This window comes from Schistocerca americana, chromosome 1 (assembly GCF_021461395.2).
Source record: "Schistocerca americana isolate TAMUIC-IGC-003095 chromosome 1, iqSchAmer2.1, whole genome shotgun sequence".
NCBI classification, from domain to species: Eukaryota; Metazoa; Arthropoda; class Insecta; order Orthoptera; family Acrididae; genus Schistocerca; species Schistocerca americana.
Window position 1 is genome coordinate 915,270,802 of NC_060119.1, and position 16,674 is coordinate 915,287,475.

General features: G+C 44.6%; 1 protein-coding gene across 2 annotated transcripts in view; it reads right to left on the reverse strand.

Annotated features, from left to right (window-relative positions):
- LOC124615290 (E3 ubiquitin-protein ligase RNF103-like) overlaps positions 1-16,674 on the reverse strand; it is a 137,714-nt gene that overhangs the window by 66,681 nt on the left and 54,359 nt on the right. For both annotated transcript variants that reach the window (XM_047143070.1, XM_047143077.1), the window contains one exon: positions 15,639-16,097. In XM_047143070.1, the coding sequence (XP_046999026.1) occupies positions 15,639-16,097 (459 nt within the window). The remainder of the gene's footprint in view (positions 1-15,638; positions 16,098-16,674) is intronic.

Here is a 16,674-nt window from a genome sequence, read left to right on the forward strand (position 1 = left end):
CCAGCACTTCCACTTAAGCTGACGAAGGTGAGGAAGCCAAGTCAATCAGGTGTCGAAAACCAGTCCTAAGAATCGATATGTGTCCACTACAGTGAGGGGATCGTCATTACAATAAAGTTGTGGTTTCGGATGACAGTACAATGGGACAGAAGTGCATAACACACAACTTTGGGGCTGAAAACTGGAAACTGTGGGCTACAGCGCATGAATGGGCCTTGTGGATGGCTCCCTGTAGGCACCGCTCAGCAACACCAGTACTGGTGGAGCAGTACGAAATGCATAAGTCGTCTGCATATAGAGAGGGTGAGACGGACGGCCCTACAGCTGCTGCTAGGCCGTAATTGGCCACTAAAAATAGAGAGACACTCAATACAGAGCCCTGTGGGACCCCATCCTCCTGGATATGGGGCGGAACTATGGGAGGCACCAACTTGGACACAGGAAGTACAAAGCCACAGGATATTCTGGATAAAAAAAATCAGGAGTGGGCCTCAGGGAGACCCAACTCGTATAATGTGGCAAGGATATGACGTCGCCAGGTGGTGTCATACACTTTTCGCAACTCAAAAAAGATGGCAAAAAGGTGTTGGCATCTAGAAAAGGCTGTTTTGATGGCAGACTCGAGGGACACAAGATTATTAGTGGTAGAGCGACATAGGTGGATACTGCACTGGCACGGAGTCAGTAGACCATGTGACTCCTGGACCAAACCCAACTGCCGACACACCATACGTTCCAGCAGCATACAAAGAACGTTGGTGAGGCTGATGGACCGATAGCTATCCACATCAAGTGGGTTTTTGCCAGCTTTGAGCACTGGTATGATGGTGCTCTGCAGCCAGTACGATGGAAAGATGCCATTGCACCAGATCCGGTTGAAGATCATGAGGAGATGTCACTTGTAGTCAGACGAGAGATGTTTAATCATCTGACTGTGTATCCGATCTGGCCCAGGAGCTGTGTTGGGGCAATGTACAAGGGCACTGAGGAGCTCCCACTATGTAAATGGGGTGTTATAGGGTTCACTGTGGTGTGTAGTGAATGAGAGGACTTTCCATTCTATCCACCATTTGGGAGTGCAAAAGGCTGGAGGGTAATTCTCTGATGCAGAGACGCGAGCAGAGTGCCCAGAAAAATGCTCGGCAATCACATTCGCGTTGGAAGATAACAGACCATTTATGTTAACACCAGGAACACCTGTTGGGGTTTAGTACCTGAAAACTTGTTCGATCTTTGCCCAGACTTGGGAAGGTGACATATGGCACCCATTGGCCGAGACGTATCTCTCTCAACATTCCTGTTTGCGTCTTTTGATAAGCTGGCGATCGCGGGCATGGAGCCATTTAAAGGCTGTGAGGTGTTCCAGGGAAAGGTGCTGCTTATACCGATGTAGAGCTTGCCAACACACCTTAATTTCTTCAGCGACTTAAGGTGAAAACCAAGAGACTGTCTTTCTCTGAGAGCACCCTAAAGAACAAGGGATCGCGTTTTCCGCCGCAGAAACAATCATTGTAGTTACTTGCTCAACCATCACATCGATGTTACCACGTGGGGGAAAGTAACAGTGACAGCAGAGGTGAAAGCGTTCCAGCCTGCCTTGTTTAAAGCCCATCTGCGCAGGAGTCCATGTGCCTGACACCGGGGCAGTGACAGGAAGATGGGGAAGTGGTCACTACCACACAGGTCATCATGTGCTCTCCAGTGGATAGATGGAAGAAAGACAGGACTGCAAACCGAGAGATCAATGGCTGAATATGTGCTGTGTGACACACTGAAATGTGTGGGGGCACTTGTATTTAAGAGGCACACGTCAATTTGTGACAGTAAATGTTCGATATATTTGCTTCGGTCAGTAATCACAGTGCCACCCCCCAAGGGGTTATGAGTTTTAAAATCTCCCAAAAGTAGGAAAGGTTTAGGGAGTTGATCAATCAGTGCAGCCAATGTGTTCAAGTACACGCACCATCTGGAGGAAGATATACATTGCAGACAGTTATTTCCTGTGTCATCCTTATCCTGACAGCCACAGCTCCAAGAGGGGTTTGAACGGGCACAGGTTCACTGCATACAGAGTTCCCGACATAGACACAAACTCCACCTGACACTCTAATATAGTCACTACGGTTCTTGTAATGTCCTCTATAGCCACGGAGGGCAGGGGTCCGCATTTCAGGGAACCAGGTTTCCTGAAGGGCAATGCAGAAAGCAGGTGTAAAGCTTAAGAGTTGCCACAGCTCAGCCAGGTGGTGGAAAAAACCACCACAATTCCAGTGGAAGATGACGTTATCATGAGGCTGGGAAGGCATGAAGTGTGCAAGGAGGCAGGTTATGCCTCAGGGTCACCTGCTGCCACTGATTGAGTATTTGTAGCCATTTTTATGGTGGATGAGGCATCAGTGACATCCAAGTCTGCAGGGGATGCCTAGATCTCCACCGCATCCTCAGATGCTGAACTGATAGGGAGTGGTGGAGTTGGGGCTACCAGAGGGTCCTGTTTCTTAGCAGATTACTTCTTAGTTTGCTTGCTCTCTCACTTCTCTTTAGGGGCTTGCTGGGAATATTTCTCCGAAACAGCTTCAGTCACAAAGGAAGACTGTGAAGTTCTTTGTCCAGCATCTTTTGGCCATGGCCGTGGCATTGGTGGAGACTGAAAGACCTTGGGAGAGGGGGCCCCAAGGGACCCCTTCCGCATGAGAAAAGCCAGAGGAGGCTGTTTCTTCTCCGGCAGCAGGGAGGGGACCAATGTCCCCTGCATTTGGAGAGGCCTTGCTCCCGAAGTAGGTGCTTTGGGAACAATGGAGGAAGATTTGCCCCCTACCACCAAAGGGGCAGATGTATTCTGGTGGCCCAGAGGGCCCACTGTTTGTGGCACAGAGTGAGGAACCACTGACACTTAGGACAGCGATGGTGACATAGCTGCAGCACATGACAACGTCAACTGAATGGGGTGTAATCTTTCAAATTTACATTTAGCCTGTGTGTAAGTCAACCGGTCCAGGGTGTTGTACTCCATGATTTTCCCTCGTTTTGGAGTACTGGGCCCTGTGGTGAGCAAGGGGAGTGGTGCTCTCCACAACTGATTCAAGTGGGAGGAGGTGCACATGGAGTATATCTGGGTGTAGTTGACGTTCACAGTCTCGACAAAGGGAGCTGGAAGTGCAGCAGGAAGACATGTGCCCAAATTTCCAGCACTTAAAGCATCGCGTAAGGGGAGGGACATATGGTTTAATGTCACAGCGGTAAACCATCACCTTGACCTTTTCAGGCAATGAATCACCCTCAAAGGCCAAGATGAAGGCACCCTGTTGTCTTTGGTTCCCCTGTAAACGCACCGGATGAAATGAACACCCTTCTGTTCTAAACCGGCGTGGAGCTCTCGTCAGACTGCAATAGGAGATTGCGATGGAAAATGATCCCCTGGACCATGTTGAGGCTTTTATGGGAGTGACGGAAACAGGAATATCACCCAGCTCGTCACAGGCGATTAACTCTCTGGATTGGGCTGGGAATGCTGTGTGAATCAAGACTGCGCCGTTTCGCATCTTGGACAGTGGTGTCACTTCTCCAAACTTATCCTCAAGGTGTTCAACGAAAAACTGAGACTTCATAGGAAGAAAGGAGTCCCCCTCAGTTCTGCTACAGACTAAAAACTGAGGCGAATATGGCTCTCTCTGTTCTGTAGCCCTAGGTTCCTCCCATGGTGTAGCAAGGGAGGGAAACGATTTAGGGTCATACCTGTTGGCATTGTATTCGATCTTGTCCTTCTTAGAGACTGCTGATGCTGTACGGTCACCAGCAAGAGAGGACTTAGTCCACTTCACTGCGGGTCATCCGCCCTGATGCCACCCACTCTGGTCAGCGACACTCCCCAAAGGCACCACCCAGTGACAACAAAGGCTAATTGTTATGATGGCCATTGCTGGGAGTTCTGATGACCCAAGAATACAGGCATCTACTCCTTGGCATACGTGGGGAGTTTACAGCTCAGGCATCAGCAGTGCGATCCCTGTGCTGTCAGGGGGCTACCACCACATGGGTACATGACAGCCCCAACACAACAGACTGTCTACCGTGCTCAATACTGGGTGCAGAGAAATCCAATATTGTCATGGGGGCGAAAGAGGACAGGAGACAATGGAAGAAGACAACATACCCCGAATTTTCAGCACTTAAAGCAGTGTCCTCGCCCAAATAGGGTATCGCAGCTGGAGATGCAAAGCCATGACAAGAGATTCAGGAGATTGAATCTAAGGGCACTATGGATAACTCGTGCACCACGTAAGGTGTCCTCCCCCATATGGCCCGCACTTCTGTATTTTGAAAGTGGCAGGTCAAACCATAGAATGGGACCTGAACTCATAGGGCCAAAAAGTATGAGACTCTTTTTAGTCATCTCTTATGACGGGCAGGAATACCTCCAGCCTATTCTACCCCCGAACCTGCAGGGGGGGCATCATCTTGCATCTCCATCCTTTGACACCAATAATTTTCAAACCATCTTGTATACCATCCAATGCAGAGGAGAAGACGATAAACTAATAGCATCACATGAAGGCGTGTTACATCAGTGGGCAGAGTACTTTAAGGAATGCTGAAGCATGGGAACATAGCAACTATCTGAAAACCAACATAAGAAGAGGAAAATGGGATGCCCTCGATGCAAGAGATTCGGCTAGCAATATAGAAAGGGGAAGATTTTTACACACACACACACACACACACACACACACACACACACACACACACACAGTGAAGTAAAACATCTTGAGAAAAACCATTCCTTTAAGGCAGACCCTCTCTCTAAACAACAATATTTCTAAGAGACGGAAATAAAATCTCACAATATCACTGCATCTTCACCCCCTTTAAAACGACCAACCCTTTCCCGACCAACCACCACTCTTTAACATTGTTTTCCCTTTAAGAGGACCACAAACAATCACAGAAGGGGGATTTTCAATACTGATTAGTGTGAGGTTTCTCACTGACAATTGGACACAACAATCTCTAAAATTTCATTGTAATTTTACTTCTAATAGCAAACATTTCCGATTTTTCTTCTGTAGTGAATAGTCATAGCTATTTCAAATAAAAGAAATCTTGTTGTTCTCTTGCTAGAACACAGAATTTCTGTTATTAGAGAGAGTGAAAAAGGAAAAGAGTGAAAAAGTCAAATACAGATTACAACTTCAATTTGTTACAGGTGTGTTAAGAAATGAGAAGAAAACGCGAACTAAAATTAAAATAAAAGACTGTGGCAACCATTTTAAGATGTGAATAATGCTATTTCAAAAAATGGCTCTGAGCACTATGGGACTCAACTGCTGAGGTCATTAGTCCCCTAGAACTTAGAACTAGTTAAACCTAACTAACCTAAGGACATCACAAACATCCATGCCCGAGGCAGGATTCGAACCTGCGACCGTAGCGGTCTTGCAGTTCCAGATTGCAGCGCCTTTAACCGCACTGCCACTTCGGCCGGCAATGCTATTTTAGAGCGGTTTAATAGAGCAAGTGCCAAAGGATTGTCTATTAGTGTACTGATGCTACAAGAAAAAGCTCTTAAATTTGCTTCTGATCTTGGAATTTCAATGCAAGCAATGACTGGCATGACCGATTTCATGTTCGACATAGTATTGTTTTCTGAGCAGTCCCTGGAGAAAGTGCAGAAGTTAATCAAAAAGATGTATCCAACTGGAAGTCGAGACTTCCAAGTAGCTATTATGACAATGACATTTACAACATGGGTGAAATTGGTCCATTTTTTGAACTTATTCCAGACAAACACTAACTGTGAAGAGTGATCAGTGCAAAGGTGGAAAAATGGCAAAACAAAAATTAACAATCAATCTTTGTGCTAACCTCTGCAGTGAGAAGGGGAATCACTAGTCATACATACTGCAAATTGTCCACAGCACTTCAAAAACAATGACATTTCCTTGCTTGTTATCTTTTGGCATGCAAATAAAATGCACGGACGATGTGTGACTTTCATTTTTGGATGAGTAATTTAAATTCAAAAATGAGAATTCAGAAAAGTAAAATCCTAGTTTTCGTATATAATGCACCATGTTATTGCAGCAAAATGTATCAAGTATGTGGTAGTAACATTTCTTCCTGCCAACACAACATCCTGTGTTCAGCTTCTTGACCAAGGAGTGATCCAGTCTTTTAAATTAAATTACCAAAAGAATCTTCTGTGTTCCCTAGTTAAGAAAATGAACAACATATCCGTGTATGACCCAGCTAAGTCTGTGATTGTAGGTGATGCTGTCAGCTGGATTAAAAGTGCTTGGAATGAAGTGAAAAATGAAACAATTACAAAATGCTTCATTAATTCTGGTTTTGAGTCTCTACAAAATGTGGACGCTGGAGGACAAGCAGGTGGCGATGAATCAATAAATAGCCTCAGTCACCTGTCCGATGCAGCCGAGGTGCGATGCTGCCAACATAGAACTGAAAATTTCTACAGTGAACAAAGAAAATGAATGCTTCAATAGTGGTGATCATTGGGAAGATGATGTTGCAGACCCAGAACCAAAACAGCAATAGTGATGACGATGCAATTCCTGTAGAGGCAATCCCATTAGGCAATGCCTTACATAATATGGCTGGGCACAAGTCCCTTGCTTCCGAACTTCCCAACCAGAAACTGATGTACTTACTATCTGAGGTGGGAAGTAATATGAGAATGAGACTGTAAATAAATGTATGAAAAAGTGTGTGCTACTCACTTGCATGCGCTTGTATATATATAATGTGCAACACTTAAAAAGTAATGACAATATTATGAAAAGGATAGAGTGCTACTCACCATACTGTGGAGTGGCTTTAGACAACACAAACACGTGCACGTGCGCACATGCACACGCACATGCGCGCGCGCGCCCACACACACACACACACACACACACACACACACACACACACACAAATGCAACTCACACTCCCATGACCACTGTCTCTGGCAGCAGCCTGGGGACTTCGGCTGGATTTTCCATTGTTTGACTTAAGAAACTAAAGTAGTCATCAATCTGAAGGTTGTTTTAAACACCACAGTGCTTTACTAGGCATGATTCTGTTGGAGGTGGTATGCCGCTGACTTTCTCTAACCACTGAACTGACTTAGCTAGCCAGTTACAGCGGGACCTACAAATTATGAAAGCAGAGAGGAGTGGTAAAATTGAGGAACTGAAAGCAATATTGATGCTGAAGCTGAGAAATAATTTAGAGAGAAGTAACAGTATATGGGTTGGGATGGTGTGCATGTCACAGCACATATGAGGGCTGCTCCATGTCTCATATAAGGTGGGGGAAATTTCATCTGTATCTGACACCTCTCCCTCCCCCCCAATCTGACAAAGTGCTAAGACAGTTACAGAGGAAAGAAGACCTTCTGGCTGAGAGATTCATAACAGTAAAAGTGAGAAAGCTAAAATCATAATGAACATTAGCTGGATTGACAATAAAAAAAGGTGAGAGAAATAATCAGTAAAGAGGTGGGTGGGCCCAGGCGAGTGTTGACCCCTGAGCTCTGCATGCAACAGATGCTGTCCCTCCAAAAGTCATCCCACCCCCAATCTGTTACATCTAAAGTGAAGTGTTAGAGATGAGAACAGTACCCACTATCTTGGAGGAAACATATAAACCTCTTTCATTGTTCTTTCATCATCGGCTTGGACCTAGGATAAGAAATCCTTAATATCTTGCCAGAGTGTTATCCCTCATCCGTAAAATACAATGCGCCAGAAAATAAGAGCTAACCACATCTAAAAGTAATTAAAACAGAGTAAAACTGGGGTGACCACAGGAGCTAGCAGAGGAGGTGGAGATGAGGGTCCCCCCAGACCCAGCATGTGGTAGGATACACCCCAACCCCAACAACCCTGCCCCCAGCCTGAAAATAGTTTAAAATGTTATAGCTGAGGACCAAAACCACTTCCTCAGAGAAAACATCTGAAATAAAGTGCATTGCACCAGCACGTGAGATACTTTCTGTGAAGTGCTTGAATAATGATAATTGAAACCAACAGCTGTATTGTAATCCTACATCATTTATTCAAAACATGCTACCAGTTTTGACGGTGAAAACTGTGATCTTCAAGCCCCAATCGTAATCTGCCACCAACATATGAACCACAATGACAACGACCAATGGAGACTTGAAATGGAAACAGTACAACTTACTAAGGAAGTTACGACAGCATGTGCAACCAACAAAGTCAAGTGGACTGTGGCCAAAATCAACTAGATTCCTTAACTTCCAGTAATAAGCCCACCAATGACAGGATGACAACTCTTGGTCTTTATCACTGTGGTTCTTATATTGATGGCAGATTATGCTTGGGGTCTGAAAATGACACATTTTGGTGTCTCAAGCAGTAGGATGTTTTGAATGAACAATGTTGGATTACAATACAGCTGTTAGTTTCAATTATCATTATTCAAGTACTTCATGCACAGCTGCTGTCCAGATTACCATATGCTTTTTGTGAGGCTCTACAACTGTTATTCCTGACCAGTGGGAGATACCAGGCTACAGTAAGTACAGACTAGAGTTTGTGATCCACATTCCAAAAGGTGGGAACAAGGAAGCAGAGAGCCTTAAGCTTTCACTTTGGAGTTAGTCTTTAACTGACAAATATGGAGTAGCCATGTCAGCTTTTCATCAAACGAGGAGTCCCAAAAACTGAGATTGTGCAACAATGTCCAATTGCTGCATACCCAAATATAGCTCTAGGTCTGCAAGAACCATTGTATGATGATAGAAATGCATGTCTCTTGTTTTTGTGGGAGGGAACTGAAAGCCATGGGAGGGCACTGAAAGCCATGGGAAAGACTCCCAGCAGAGGCCCTTCAGATGGCATCTAGGAGCTGACGCTCAGCCAAGGCCACAGATTTGGAGCTATACCAAATGCAGAAGTGACTGATATACAGCAAGGGACTGAAAAATGGGCCAATGGAGGTAATTCTAGCTCAATGTTGATGATCAGGAAGAGTTTTAACACTCAGCACAGAACACTGTAGGGTGCCGTTCTCTTGAACCATAGGAAGCTGAACGATACACCAACACTAACCTGAAACAATTGGTGGGATAAAAACTAGCGAATAAATACCAGTCAAGAGCCTCAAATGCCCCAGTCAAGGAGAGTAAGTAAAATGTGATGACACCAAGTGATGTCATATGCCTTACATAGATAAAAAAAAAAAGACTGCAAGGAGATGTTGGAATTCAGAAAAAAGCCTATCAGATAGCTGCTTCCAACCTAACCAGATTGTTGATTGTGGATTGTCCCTCTAGGAAACCACAATGATAGTGGATAAAACGTCCAGTGATTTGAGAACACAGCACAATTGTTGGGCTACCATCCTTTTAAGCAGTTTGCAGACACATTGGTGAGGCTAATCAGTCAGCAACTGTCTATGGACGTGTGGTTTCTGCCAGGTTTAAGGGTTGGGAAACACCTACTAGCCAAAGAAGGTCGAAGACCCTGTGTAGGTGGATTCTTTGAGTAACATTCAGATGTTGGATCATTTGATTATGCATTGAATCAGGGCCTGCAGCTGTTTTATGCGATGAATCAAGAGACTGAACAAGTTGGCAGTCAATGAAATGTTCATTTTATAATTTGGATTGACAAGGGGGAGGGGAAAAGGGGATGTATTCAACTAGTCTTTAATAGGTTCAAAATAGCTGGCTAAGAAGAGGATGCCAACACTTTTGACAAGTGTGTTGCAGGGTGTTAAACAAGAAATGAAATTGGTAGACATACCATCATGAAGGAGGCGGCCTGGAACAGTTGCTGGTCTTTGGCAGCATAAAGAATACAGCACAGGGCCTACATCTGCGATGAAGAGATATATGTTCTAAAGGAAAAGGTTCAGCACTCCCAGCATTCCTTCTTACTGAATTTAATTAGATAGCAATCCTTACTACAGAGCTGCTTTAAACTGAATAGGGATGGTCTGTGAAAGATGTCATCTGAGAAGTTTCAGGGCCCTTCGACAATCCTAGATAGCTGTTGCAATGTCCTTGATCAACCGTGGCACAGGGAGGCAGCAGAGAGGGGGCTGCAGAAATGGGAACAGCAGTTCTGATGGCATCAGTGATCGCATAGGAGACATTTCTCACAACCTCATTGATGCAGTTTGAAAAGAGTGGATAGAGATGACAGCAAAAGTATACAACTGCCAGTTGGTTCTTTAAAGAGCGCAATACGGTAACTGGTCTGTCGGGTGGTGACATGGAAGTGGCAGAATCACTGGTAAGCGGTCACTGTCACAAAGATCGCTGTGTAGCAGCTATTGTAGCAAAGCTCCGTGACTGGGAGAAAGGAACCTACAGTTGATAGCTGGAAAGGTGACATGGGTGGGTGCTGAATGTGTAGGAGAATCATCACTGAGGGGAGAGAGATCAAAATCAGAAAGAACGTGATCAATCAGAAGATCCAGATGAGACAACATGATACTTCACCACAGGGGGTGGTGGGCACTGAAATCAGTGAGTAGGGATAAAGAGGCGGTAGGGGGGCATCATTGGATAAAGGTGTTCATCTCCAGACAACTAAGTCCCTTGCCTGCGGTAAACTGTAGCAAAGTCACAAGATTGGAGGAAAGAACCACAAATTCAATATCCAAAAAAGTATTTCCTGGAGAGCAACACAGATTGTGGAACAAGAGGAAATTAGTTGTAGTTCTGGTAGGTGGCAATAACATCAATTACAGTTCCATTGAATTATCAAGTTAAGGGTGTCCTTGTTAGATGTGAAGGGGCAAGGAGGAAAGGTCATATCTCAGGGTTACTGCACCTCACCAGTTGGGATGGAACAACAGTCAGGTGGCTTGAGGGATCTCATTCTTCCAGGGTCAGAAGAGTAGCCTTCTCCCAAGCTTTCTCCTTCTTCTTCTTCTTCTTCTCCTCCTCCTCCTCCGTTTTTGGTGGTTGAGAATCCTGTGAGGGCTTATCCGCTGTAGGTGTAGGTTGTAATGACACACCCTCCTCTGGCATTACCTTTTTTTTTTTTTAAAAAAAAAAAAAGAAGTAACCCATAGCAGCATTAATCTCGAATCTCATATAGGTGAACATTATCTCAGTTGTTCACTAAAAGAATTTTGATTTTGTATACAATGTATTATATTTCAGGCTAAAATGTATAAAAAGAAATTAATATGCTACAATCGATATGTACTAATGGTTAAAATTACTCTTCTTTTAGGAATATTTGAAGTTACGAAATATCTGGCATACTTAAAATTCATATTATTAATTGCACAATCTAATGCTAATTAGTAAATTTATTTCTGTACAGACGAATGCCTCGCCAATATGCTGCCGATATGGCTGCACAATCAGTCGAAGGATGGCATTCATGTATCATACAGCCATTACAGCGTCTTCCATTGACCACCAGTGGCGTATGTGGGCCCCACATAAAGTCACCCCAAAACAGCAGGAAACCACCACCTTGCTGCACTTGCTGGACAGTGTGTCTAAGGCATTCAGCCTGAGCAGGTTGCCTCCAAGCAGGTCTCCAATGATTGTCTGGTTGAAGGCACATGCGACACTCATCGGTGAAGAGAACGTGATGCCAATACTGAGCGATCCATTCGGCATGTTTTTGGGCCCATCTGCACCGAGCTGCATGGTGTTGTGGTTGCAAAGATGGACCTTGCCCCGGACATCAGGAGTGAAGTTGCACATCACGCAACCTATTGTGCACGATTTGAGTCTTAACATTAAGTCCTGTGGCTGCACAAAAAGCATTAGTCAACATGGTGGCATTGTTGGCACGGTTCCTCCAAGCCATAATCTGTAGGTAGCGGTCATTCACTGCAGTAGCAGCCCTTGGGTGGCCTAAGCAAGGCATATCATCGACATTTCCTGTCTCTCTGTATCTCCTCCATGTCCGAACAACATCGCTTTGGTTCACTCCGAGATGCCTGGACATTTCCCTTGTTGAGAGCCCTTACTGGCACAAAGTAACAATGTGGATGCGATCTAACTGCGGTATTGACCGTCTAGGCACAGTTAACTACAGACAAACACGAGCCATGTACCTCCTTCCTGGAGGAATGATTGGAACTGATGGCTTAGGATCCCCTCCATCTAATAGGTGCTGCTCATGCATGGTTTTTTACATCTTTGGGCAGGTTCAGTAACATCTCTGAACAGTCAAAGGGATTGTGTCTGTGATACAATATCCACAGTCAACACTATCTTGCGGAGTTCTAGGAACTGGGGTAATGCAAAACTTTTTTTGATGTGTGTATATTTTATGCCTCTCGAAGTTTTTGAAACTAATGAGGACACCGAAAAATTTAATAGTGATGTGTGGGAGGGGAAGATTACAAAGTGTAGGAATGGAAGAGGGACGGGGAGTCCCGGGCTCCACTCTTTAAGGCTCCTCAGCTACTGGTTGGTGTTGGGTGGCTCATCTGTAGGTATCTGGGGAGGGAGTTCCCAAAAGGGAGTCCTGTTACAAGTAGATGCCATAAGAGGATGCTGCTCCTCTGACCAAGTGCAGGGAGTGGTTCCAAAGATGGTGCTGCATGAACCATGGTTATGAAGATGGTGCTGCAGGTACCACAAGGGGGAGGGCCTACTGCCCCAATAGTCCAATTTATTTGCACCACTACCAAAGGGCGACACCGGGGGAGTAAATACATCAGGTACCACTGACGACGTGGCCACATAGTGGCAAAAATCAATACTATGAAGACAGGATATAAAATATCATATTTTTTCCGAACTTCAAAATATTAGAGGCGACCGAAGACCTACAGTTCATGTATTTTGCATTCCTTGATTAGGATAGCAGACTTCAGGAATGGGAAGGGTGGTCCTTCTTGCAAGTGATACAGGCAGGTGGTGGCGCATGTTGTGAATTTTCATGAACTGGCTGGTCACATTCTCCACAAATTGGGTCATACGTACACCAGGAAGACATAAGCCCCAAGTACTGGCATTCTAAGTGTCATATTGTGGATGGGAAATATGGCTTCACATCACAGCAGTAAATCATGGTTTTGAACTCCTCTGGAAGTGAACCCCACTGAAAAGTGAGCATGAATGCTCTAGCATCAAATTTGTGGTCCGGCGGGCCACAATGGATCCTACACTTCTCCAACTGTTCATGTAGTTTTTCATCCATGTGCTGCATTGAGTCCTGGTGGAAAATGAAACCTTGCATGTTTACATTCTTATGGGGTGTTATGGTAAGATGTGTATCACGGAACTCCAAGAGAATGATGCCCAAGACTGGGTATGATTTGGCTTCTAAATAACAATGGAATCATTCTGTAATTTACTAAGGAAAGACAGTTCACTGTATATGTTTTCAATATTCTCCAAAAAGAACACTGAGTTTGCAGAGAGAATGGACCCTCTGTCTGTGACTAAAAACTAGGAATTGAGGAGAATAAGTGTCTGCAAGCCATTTAGTTTTGCTTTTTTCTCATGGTATGGCCATGAAAGAAAAGTGCCTAGGATCTTAATGATGTGCACTGAATTGTGGTCTGTGTGAAGAGACTGCCAGAGTTTTGTGAGCACTGGGTGGTACCTTGGTCTTTTCATAGTGTCAGGTACCCACCATGATACTACATAATCCAAATGACGGTTCCCCCATGGACACCACTCAGCCAGAGCAAAGGCCATCTGGCTTGATGGCAGGGCCCTGAGTCTCGAAGCCCCTAAATGGACAGGCGCCTAATCACTGGCGTATGTGGGAGGTGACAGCTCGAGCATCAATAATGCATTCTCTGCATAGCTAGGGGCTATGACCATATGGGTACCAGACAACCCTCCAAGTGGACTAGATACTGTTCTGGGCATTGGTCGACCTTTCCCACACAGTCCACGCTTCTGTAAAAAGCTTTGAAAAGGTGTAGGTCACACCCAGGACTAAGGATTTAATGCAAGTTAAAATACTGAGGATTTAATGCAAGTTAAAATATGTGATGTAAAAAAAACACAATATTATGAAAAGGACAGAGTGCTACTCATTATGTAGTGGAGATATTGAGCCACAGACAGGCACAACAAAAAGACTGCTGAACAAGAAAGCTTTTGGCCAAATGGTCTTCTTGTGAATCAGACAGCATACATACATGCATTCATGCAAACAAAACACACACACACACACACACACACACACACACACACACACACACACGACCACAGTCTCTGGCTGTCGAGACCAGCCAGTCTAGCCTCCGCAATGTGGCCTTGACAGCCAGAAACAGTGGTCAAGGGTGTAGGAGTTGCATTTGTGTGAATGTTTGTGTGTGTATGCTGTTTAATTCAGAAGAAGGCCATTTCCCAAAAGCTTACTTGTTTAGTAGTATTTTTGTTACGCCTGTCTGTGACCCAACATCTCCACTGTATTGCGGTAGCAGTCTATTCTTTTTGCAATATTGTCATTGGTCCATCCTAGATTTACCATTGTTTGGTGTAAAAGAAAGGAACATAGTGGGAGGGGCTTCTATATCCTGCAAGCAAGCTAGATTTTTAGTAGGAAATCTGTGCTAGAGAATAAATCTGAGAAAAGATATACTCAGAACATAAAACTGCAGCACAGGAAAGGAAGAAGTACTGCAGTGGCTTTGACTCCCATGCTCACCATGCACACACTCACTCAAGAACTGCGTGTCCCCTGGGAGGGGGGGAATATTAACAAATTTAATAGTTAACAGTACTACCTAAAAATGAGAGGAGGAGGAGGAGGGAGGGAGGGAGAGGGAGAGGGAGAGGGAGAGGGAGAGGGAGAGGGAGAGGGAGAGGGAGAGGGAGAGGGAGAGGGAGAGGGAGAGGGAGAGGGAGAGGGAGAGGGAGAGGGAGAGGGAGAGGGAGAGGGAGAGGGAGAGGGAGAGGGAGAGGGAGAGGGAGAGGGAGAGGGAGAGGGAGAGGGAGAGGGAGAGGGAGAGGGAGAGGGAGAGGGAGAGGGAGAGGGAGAGGGAGAGGGAGAGGGAGAGGGAGAGGGAGAGGGAGAGGGAGAGGGAGAGGGAGAGGGAGAGGGAGAGGGAGAGGGAGAGGGAGAGGGAGAGGGAGAGGGAGAGGGAGAGGGAGAGGGAGAGGGAGAGGGAGAGGGAGAGGGAGAGGGAGAGGGAGAGGGAGAGGGAGAGGGAGAGGGAGAGGGAGAGGGAGAGGGAGAGGGAGAGGGAGAGGGAGAGGGAGAGGGAGAGGGAGAGGGAGAGGGAGAGGGAGAGGGAGAGGGAGAGGGAGAGGGAGAGGGAGAGGGAGAGAGAGAAGGTACTGAAATAAAATATTTTGTTATGAATGAACAACTCTCCACGATCAGCAGCACATTCATAAGTCCTCCTCACTTGCTGTCAACTAGCGCACAATTTGTGGTTAAAGCCATAAGTAATCACTGAAAAATATCTGTCCAATGGAAACAAATACATAAATAAATTAGCACTCGTAAAAGAAAAACCTGATCAAAGTGCAAATATTGCAGAATAATGTTGAATGGCCACCATTTAAATCAGATACTGAATACCCAAATGATGGTAGTTTAAGTGCGAGCTTCTACTTTTGAATAGCCAAAGCAGAGACAAAAATGTCTTTCATGTTTTCTGAATTTTATCTTTTATGAAGCTCACAAGATAAGTAAATATACAGTAAAGAACTGAAACTATACCTGAAACATCCGAATACTGACAAGCATGTTGACCAGCACTAAGCTACACAGGAAGACATCATTAGTTTCTGGCTGTACAGAACGAAGGAAGAGGTTCATAGCAGCATAATTGAAGTGTTCAAATTTTCTGCGACCATAAACAACCTTCCTCTCTGGTGTCACAACAACATATGCTGGAAGCTTCTGATCTGACAGACCAAGTTTCTTGCGCACCATTTCTGCATCCTCTTTTTTCACAGTAAACACGCCAAACTTGATTCGTCCTGTGAATTTCACACTGAGTGCTGCCAGGAAGAGTGGTGGATGTAAAAGATGAGTCAATAACAGCACACGGACTTCACTGTTTTGTGCATTAACAGCTGCTTCATCCTCACCGAACCACTCTGACTGAACTTCCTCAACACTTTTCACTCTTTTTACTCTGATGGACAGCTGTTCTCTTACCCATTCCACTATTGCCTGTGGACAAAAATTTTTCTTAAAACATATAATATGCATACACATTTCACATTTAAAAAGCAAATGATCTCTCTGCATTTGTATAAACATCCAAACCATACACATAAAAAAATTAATGTCATTCAGTTTTTCAGTAATATGCTGAGCCAATGTCAATAAATAACTTCCTTCCATTGGCACATCACTAACTCCTAGGTACTAATGCTGTAAGGGTTACAGGATGGGGAGGGGATACGGTTCTAATCCTTCACAAAGTTACTGGATTGTGTTTATCTATTAAACATTTAAAAACATTTGTGGAACATAAAGACAAATTTTATTTCTGGTAAAACCAGAGTAGGCTGTTGTTTCAAGAATGTACCCAACACTAAGAACGGCGTACTGCTTGCAAAGAAACTGTTGCAAAACCATAACCTGAATAACAGGTACCCTTAGTGGTCAATCACTACAGCAAAATTTTAAAAATTAATTTTGTAGGTCAGAAACTGTTTGCAGATGGCACTAAATTGGATAAAAGAACATTGTGTGAAGAAAATAAAAATCCTAACATTATGATGTTATTAACAACTAAGAAAAT